This window comes from Pelophylax lessonae (assembly GCF_965119305.1).
Source record: "Pelophylax lessonae genome assembly, chromosome: 10".
NCBI lineage: Eukaryota > Metazoa > Chordata > Amphibia > Anura > Ranidae > Pelophylax > Pelophylax lessonae.
Genome location: NC_138777.1, coordinates 221,762,883 through 221,771,012, shown reverse-complemented (window position 1 = coordinate 221,771,012; position 8,130 = coordinate 221,762,883). Strand labels below are relative to the sequence as shown.

The 8,130-nt window shown below is 44.3% G+C and overlaps 1 protein-coding gene across 1 annotated transcript; it reads left to right on the top strand.

Annotated features, from left to right (window-relative positions):
- The first annotated feature begins 577 nt into the window (after positions 1-577).
- On the top strand, positions 578-4,093 carry LOC309564906 (protein C19orf12 homolog). Its single transcript, XM_082269597.1, has 2 exons — positions 578-741; positions 3,502-4,093. Exons 1-2 carry the CDS (start codon positions 582-584, stop codon positions 3,765-3,767), a joined length of 426 nt encoding a protein of 141 aa, XP_082125723.1. The 5' UTR covers positions 578-581; the 3' UTR covers positions 3,768-4,093.
- Positions 4,094-8,130: the final 4,037 nt, after the last annotated feature.

The window sequence follows — 8,130 nt, the reverse complement described above, 5'->3', positions numbered from 1 at the left end:
TATATATATATATAATGTGTTTTTTTTTTTTTTTTTTTTTTTTTTTTTATACATTAATGGCTGTGTGTTGAGTTAGTTTGAGGGGGCAGCAAATTTACACTGTTATACAAGCTGTACACTCACTACTTTACATTGTAGCAAAGTGTGATTTCTTCAGTGTTGTCACATGAAAAGAAAGAATAAAATATTTACAAAAATGTGAGGGGTGTACTCACTTTTGTGACATACTGTGTATATGTGTTTATGTATGTATATATAAAGGATTGAGGGAGGAGGATCAGGATGACAGCCAGGCAGTGATCATTCTCGGAAGGATCAGCATTAGCACCTCCCAGATATCTTTTTGTGATATGTAAGGTGTTCTGAGATCTTACATATTCTATGAGGGGAAAGCTAAAGAAGACAGAAGCTATTTGCTATTTAGTCTTCTGGGTCTACGCAGTCCCTCTGCTGATCTCCTCCACTCACTGCTCCTTGCTGTTCCTGACAGTCTGGCTGGTGGCAGATTTTGGAATCCCAGGGTCTAGCACACAAATCTGACTTTGTAACATTCTGATTTTTTTTTTTTTCTAGCCACGAAAATGCCTCTGCATGTGGAAGACATAATGCGGCTATTGTGCCACGTTTCTGGAGAACAGAAGATGAAAGCTGCCGTGAAGCACTCTGCCAGGGGGGCTATGGCTGCCGGCGCTGGGGCCTTCCTGGGAGGAATGGTGGGAGGACCTCCTGGTATTGCAGTCGGTAATATGTTCATTTTAATTGAATGAGAATTTAGTGTGCTTGTATTGAGGTTTGATTTATCATTCGATACAGAGCTGTATATAAGGTATTTTACTCGTTAAGTTTTACTCTTGGCCTTTATTGTGATGGGGGGGGGGGGGGCGCGCCCTTTCGAGAAATGGTAAAAAGATAGTGAGCTTCCATATTTGGGCCAATATACATTCCCGGTCACTTTTCAGAGGACAGTATAACCGTGGCTGCCAGATATTCAGCAGGCAATCCAAGGAGATATTAATAATTCTTTCCCATGTTATTTATGTTGGCCCCTTAACCCTTTTGCTGCCAGAGCTGTTTTTACACTTTTTTTTGCACACGTTTAAAAAAAAAAAAATAAATAAATAATAATTTTAGGCCTAAAGATTGCATAAACGCCCGAAAACATTATATATTTTCTGAAAGCAGACACCCTAGAGCAGTGATGGCGAACCTTGGCACCCCAGGTTTTTGGAACTACATTTCCCATGATGCTCAACTACAATGCAGAGTGCATTAGCATCATGGGAAATGTAGTTCCAAAACATCTGGGGAGCCAAGGTTCGCCATCACTGCCCTAGAGAATAAAATAGTGGTAGTTCTAGTTTTTTATTTCCCATAATATTACCATAAAGTTCTAGGAAATGCAAAATTTCAGTAGAAAATACAGTAAAGTTAATTTTTAGGACAAACAAACGCAATAAATTACTCATTTTTTTGGTAAAATATAAAAGGCGAGGTTGTGCCGAGTAAATAGATGCCCAACATGTCCAACTTTAAGTTTGTTTGCGCCCGTGAAATGGTGACAATCTTCAGTAGCCTATATTTTCCTTAGGTGAAGCTTTAAAAGTCCCCTCTAGGTCATCAGTTTGGTGTTACGGAGGAGGTCTGGTGCTGGAAATATTGCTCTCACTTCTGCGTATACAGCAATATGCAACGTGTATCGCACTCAATAATGCATAGGCACCCCCAAAGCGTGCAGTTACCTTTGTAACTTGCGTATATGCGGGGTGGGGGGCCTCAAAAATGTTTTGGGAATTTTATGTGCTTAGGTGTAACTTTTTTTTATTTTTTTTACAATTGGAACATTTACAATTGGAAATCTTCCAATGGGGACACAAATCCTGTTATTAATAAGGGATTCCCTCACTTTGCAGGAATTGCCTTCAGCAATTTATTTATTTTTTTTTTTTTAAATGAGTTACAGAAAACTGTATCAGGAGATATTTGCACAGCAGGCAAATGAGACAAATCATGAGGCCGTAATCAAACATGCACAAAACGTACATTCATGTGATCATCTCAAATAGTATTGTATTCGGTAGTTTCCAAAATGGAGAAAAAAAAATCCACCCTGCATTATGAGAATGTAGATATAGATAGCGAATCTTAATATGAAAAGGTGCTTTGTTATTTATTAAATTAAGTAGTGGGGAGATCAAACACACGGGGGGGGGGTAAAGGGGAGGGTTTTGTCTAGTTCAAAGGCACCTAAGGCATGTTAATCTGAAGTTATCAGGGGGTTAATTTGTAGTCTAGCAGTAGAGAGTATATGGGGGGGGGGGGGGTTAATGCCCCCCCCCCCCCAGCAGAAATGTGGGGTTTATTTTTTCCCTCCATTTTAGTATTACCCCCCCCCCCCCCCCCCTCCTGCCATTCTGGTCTAGACATGTACCTGGTCCTGTAGCTTCCTGAGATACTTAGAGTAACTCCACTTTTGAGGGAAAAAAAAACATTCCCCTCTGGGTGATCTTAATCTCTGGGAAGCAGAGTCCCAGGAGGGAGAGTACGGTTGTCTCTCCTGTCAGAGGAATTGGGTGTCCCAGGCGGCTTGCCTGAGGGGACAGGGGGCTGAGCTGCAGAGGATCCGGTGTGCTGAGGACCCACGGAGCTGAGAGGGGTCCAGTTTCAGTAAAGCATTCCCAGTCGTGAGTACTGCAAACTGCCCCTGAGGGTCTGCCTGGTGAGAGGGGACCACTCCAGGGAAGGTCAGAGGGATCCGGGAGCTAGCTAGCCAGTGCAGGAGCAAGAGTAAAGGGGGTGCCAGTGTTGACCCTGAAGTGTAGAGGGGGTGCCAGTGTTTGGACCCTGAAGTGTAGAGGGGGTGCCAGTGTGTGTGGGCCCTGAAGTGTTCAGTGTACACCGTTGAGAGTTGCAGAAGCAGTTTACAGAAGCTATCTCCGTCAGGAAGGACTGGATGTAGCAATGTTCAGGACTTTTGAGCTAACCAGAGTGTCCCGTCCCCCCCACTGGAAGGTTTCCCTTACAAATCTTTGATTTCCATCACCCCGATTGGAGAGCTTCCCCCCCCAACTATCAAATCTTAGATTTCCGTCACCCCATTGGAAGGTTTCCCCTATCAAATGTTACATTTCCATCACTCCCATTGGAAGGTTTCCCCTTATAAATCTTAGATTTCCGTTACCCCATTGGAAGATTTCCCCTATTAAATGTTAGATTTCCATCATCCGACAGTTCCCCTCAACTATCAAAAGTTAGATTTCCATCACCCTCTTTGGATGATATCCCTTATCAAATATTAGATTTAAATCACCCCCATTGGATGATATCCCTTATCAAATATTAGATTTAAATCACCCCCATTGGAAGGTTTTCCCCAACTATCAGATGTTCGATTTCCATCACAAGCTATAATGTATACGGCAACAATTTTTCTTTAACATTAAAAAAATAAGGACATTTGTAATGGGCGTGTTTATAACCTACTGCCATTATTTGTTTTCCTAGGTGGGGCTGTGGGAGGAATATTGGGTGCTTGGATGTCCAGCGGTCAGTTCAAGCCAGTCCCTCAGATTCTTATGGAGATGCCTACTGTCCAGCAGAAGCAGCTGTGTGAAAACATCTACGCCATCATCAGCAACTTGGACTGGACCGATGCTACTCAACTCATCATGCTGGTCATGAGCAATGCCTCCTTACAACAGAAGGTGACAGCCGCACTCATCAACTATGTGTCCCAGGAGCTAAAAGGAGAGATTCAGTATGGAGACTAAATGGGTTACTCAATCGTTTTATTATTGCTGCCGAAAGTGCACCTATTATAAGCTAGGAAACCCAACAGTGTAGAGAAGGTATGGGGAGGCAGATGCTGTACTTGGATCCCCCAGTAAGGAAGATTTTAGTGTGTTTTTGAAATGTGAGGTTTAAAATGAACTTCTGCTTAGTGAATAGAAGCGCAAAATTGATGAGGAAGGCTGTGGATAGACCACTAAGGCCTCCGGTGCTGCCTTATAGTAGGCAAGAGAGACCATCATATGCTTCCTCTATAATGAGAAACTGAACACCTAAATCAGACAGATGGCAAAGAACTAGTCACCAATATTGTCTGTGGTGTCTCTGCAGCTGTTCTTTCTCCATTACTGACTTCCCATGCCTTGGTCTGCTCTTGAGTGGGCGGCCATCTTGGTAGAGGCAGGGCTTTGCTTCCTCATGTCAGAGCCTCCAGCATGGAGAACAGTGAACATGGACGGCCATCTTGGTAGAGGCAGGGCTTTGCTTCCTCATGTCAGAGCCTCCAGCATGGAGAACAGTGAACATGGGCGGCCATCTTGGTAGAGGCAGGGCTTTGCTTCCTCATGTCAGAGCCTCCAGCATGGAGAACAGTGAACAGCACAGTGGTAATATCACTAAATATCACTCCGGTTTTACTAAGAGGAGCCCTCCGAACCAACTGTGCCTTAGATCTTACACTGCAGATACACAGCTCTGAGGCTATAGAGACAGAGGTGCCTAGGCTCGCATATCAGGAAGTGCACTGCTTATCTCATCAGGAATTCCAGACAATCTGTACCCACCCCCCCCCCCCCCTACCCTGAGTACTGCTTAGGCACATTTAACATTTCTAGATGTCCTCTATAACATAGCAAATCTACACTTTTTGAGTTCAGTTCCTTTTTAAGCAGAAGTAGAAAAATGGCTGCCAGAGCAGCAGAGGAGCAAAAAGAAGAGTACAAGCATTGAGCAATCAAGTCAACCTGTAGCTGAGCTTTGCATGCAAAAAGCAGAGATTCACTTTCAAGAAATCCTGCCACCTTACCTATGGTCACTTTGCTCTACATGTTTTCTGCAAAGCCCCCCCAACTCCCATGAGGGTTTGTGTCAATGGCATTGGTTTGAAAGGCTTCTGAGAGCATTAGGAATTCATGGACCAGTGCATCCGACACGTGGTTGATCTTCTGACCTGCATTTGCTGCATTTTGCTTCATGCAGGTTTAGAATTCACATAGACTTGTATTGAGATGCAAAACCCACTTGCAATGAACAAAAGCCCATGGACACAGGTCCTTCTACACATCTTACCTTCATTCCTATGCAGCTCCTTCCTCCGTCACAGCCAGCACTGAAATTGGTGGTGTCCGCAACCAGGGGATCGATAGCTTTGCTCTTTTGGATGTGTGACAGCGTTGGGGTTAGTACAGGAGGTCCCCAGGTTACAAACAAGATAGGGACTGTAGGTTTGTTCTTAAGTCGCATTTGTTTGTAAGTCAGAACAGGAACATTTGTTAGGTTTAGCTCCAGCCAAAATAATAATTTTTACGTTTTTTTTTGGATAGCATAGGGAAGTGTTAACACCCCTGTACCATTTGTTTTGCTGTCTGTACCCCTGTTCAGAAGATTTCACCTCACTTTGTCACTATGACAACTCTATTTTGAAAATTTTGGGCTGTTGTGGAAACAAGGAATGGTGATAACGCTTCAGTGGAGACACCTTTTTCCCATGAGAACTCTTCCAGGAGTGAATTTCCCTTCCTAGGGGGAGATTTCTCCTCACTTCCTGTTGTCTCCCTCCGTTTGTAAGTAGGAGTCGTTTGTAAGTCGAATGTTTGTTTGTAACCCAGGCACCATCTGTAATTGGCTGCAAGGCTTGCACACTGTCTCAGAGGCAAAGGTCATGTGCTCCCCCCATACCCTTAAGCAGTGGTCTCCAAACTGCGGCCTGTGGGCCAGTTGTGACTTTGTGCTTGCCTTCATCTTTCGCCTAGGGCACTATTCCTCCCACTGATACCAATGTTGGGGCACTAATCCTTCCACTGACACCAAAGATGGAGCACTATTCCTCCCACTGACACCAAACATGGAGCACTATTCTTCTCACTATTACCAATGATGGCACACTATTCCTACCAATGAGGGGGTACTATGCCTTCCACTGACACCAATGATGGGGCAATATGCCTTCCACTGACACCAATGATGGGGCAATATGCCTTCCACTGACACCAATGAGGGGGGCACTGTGCCTTCCACTGACACCATTGAGGGGGGCACTGTGCCTTCCACTGACACCATTGAGGGGGGCACTGTGCCTTCCACTGACACCATTGAGGGGGGCACTGTGCCTTCCACTGACACCATTGAGGGGGGCACTGTGCCTTCCACTGACACCAATGAGGGGGGCACTGTGCCTGCCGCTGACACCAATGAGGGGGGCACTGTGCCTTCCGCTGACACCATTGAGGGGGCACTGTGCCTTCCGCTGACACCCATGGTTGGGCACTATTCCTCCCATGAAAACCAATGCCTCCTACTGTCCACAGGCATTATGTAATTATTTTACCCCCGCTGACCACCAAAGGTGAGGCATTTTCTACTCCCACTGGTCACAATCTGGCCCTGGCCCTCTGCTTAGGTTTGCTGACTTCTGCCCTAAAGCAACAGGTAGTGTCACTGACTGCAATAGAGGAAGAACCTGCCAGGGAACGCTGGTAAGGTGAGAATGAGGAGAGGGGTGATTTTGCACAGACAATGCATTGGTAAGGTGACAGGGTCTCTTTAAATTGAATCTGTGCTTTATTCATGTAAACCATAGCAAAAGGTTGACTTGACATGACGAAATACACTAAAACCTTCAGGAATTGGCTAAATCAAGGCCAGCATCTACCTTCCTTATCTACCTCTTTTGAAGCATATTGCATCAACTTAAACAGTCTTTTAATCGTGACAGGTGCACTTGAATAAACCCTTTTTTACGTAAATCACGTTAGGCCTGTAATAGGATGGCAGTTGAAGGTAGAGCTGTCTGTGTTGCTTATAACAGCCAATGAAATTTATGCTTTTATTCCCTTATCTGTTTTAAAAAATGACAATGGGATTTGATTGGCCGCTATCAACTACACAGACAATTCTTTTAGATACCGTATTTTCCGGCGTATAAGACGACTTTTTAACCCAGGAAAATCTTCTTAAAAGTCGGGGGTCGTCTTATACGCCGGGTGTCGTCTTATAGGGCCGATGCTGAAACTTCGGAGCTGAACTGGAGAATATGTGGTGGGGGGCTCAAAAACCCCCGGGGTATAGAAAAAAGAGAGCGAGAGAGAGCGGCGATGTGACCAGAAAAACACGCCTCTTTGACCCATCTGCCCCGCCCTTGTATCCTATTACCGTACCTCCTTCTCTGCGTCTCGCTCCTGAGGACTGCAGTAAAGCGTTGCAGGCGCACATGTGCGAGATCTGAGAGGCAGAGAAGGAGGTACGGTAATGGGATACAAGAGCGGGCCTGAAGGATGAGCGAGGCGTGTTTTTCTAGTCACATTGCCGCGCTCTCTCTCTTTTTTCCATACCCCGGGCATACCGCTCTGATAGTCTCTATGGCAGGGAGGGCTGACCAATCCAAGCAGGCTTACAACCAGCCAATCACCGGTTGTATACTGGGTACCACATACAGTAGAGCACCAGTATCTGTACCTGTTAATACATTAAAGCACCAGTACAGCTATACGGCGAGTATATCCCAAAATCTATATTTTAACTGGAAAAGTTGGGGGTCGTCTTATACGCCGGAAAATACGGTATGTGTGATCTTCTGTGCCTCATATATAAACCCTACTGCCAAAGAGAAGCCAAGTTGCTCCCTAGTTCAGCCAATCAGATGTGAAGTGAAAGAGTCTCATTTGCTGCCAGTGGACAATAAAAACAAAAATTTATGTGAAGTTTTAGGTAACCAATCAGATTGCAGCTGTTATTTTTGTAGCAGATGAAGGCAGCAACTGATTGGTTTCTTTGAGTAATACTGACAATTTTCTCCAGTTTCTGTAACCAAATCTGCTGACACCGAAGCTGGGAAAGCACATGGCAATCTGATAAAGCAACGGAACTTTAGGTTTTATTTACTGTTGAAATCAATAAGCAATCTAAGCCATATTATGGTGATTTTGATTAAACACAAAGGGACGGAATGGAAATGATTCTGATCGAACGCAGTAAAAAAAAAAAAAAAATCTTGGTTGTCAGGACTGCTGTGGTTTTTTTTTTTTTTTTTTCTTACTGTTTCAGTTTCTTTTAATTTGATCACTATTTAAATTTGGTGCATTGGAATGCACATTTGATCTAATATAAGCCCCATTTTTCTATTTAATT

Excerpts from the sequence above, each read along its gene's own strand:
- LOC309564906 (XM_082269597.1), top strand. The coding sequence starts at position 582 with ATGCCTCTGCATGTGGAAGACATAATGCGGCTATTGTGCCACGTTTCT. Across the intron at positions 742-3,501 it reads ACCTCCTGGTATTGCAGTCG|GTGGGGCTGTGGGAGGAATA; the intron begins GTAATATGTTCA and ends TTGTTTTCCTAG.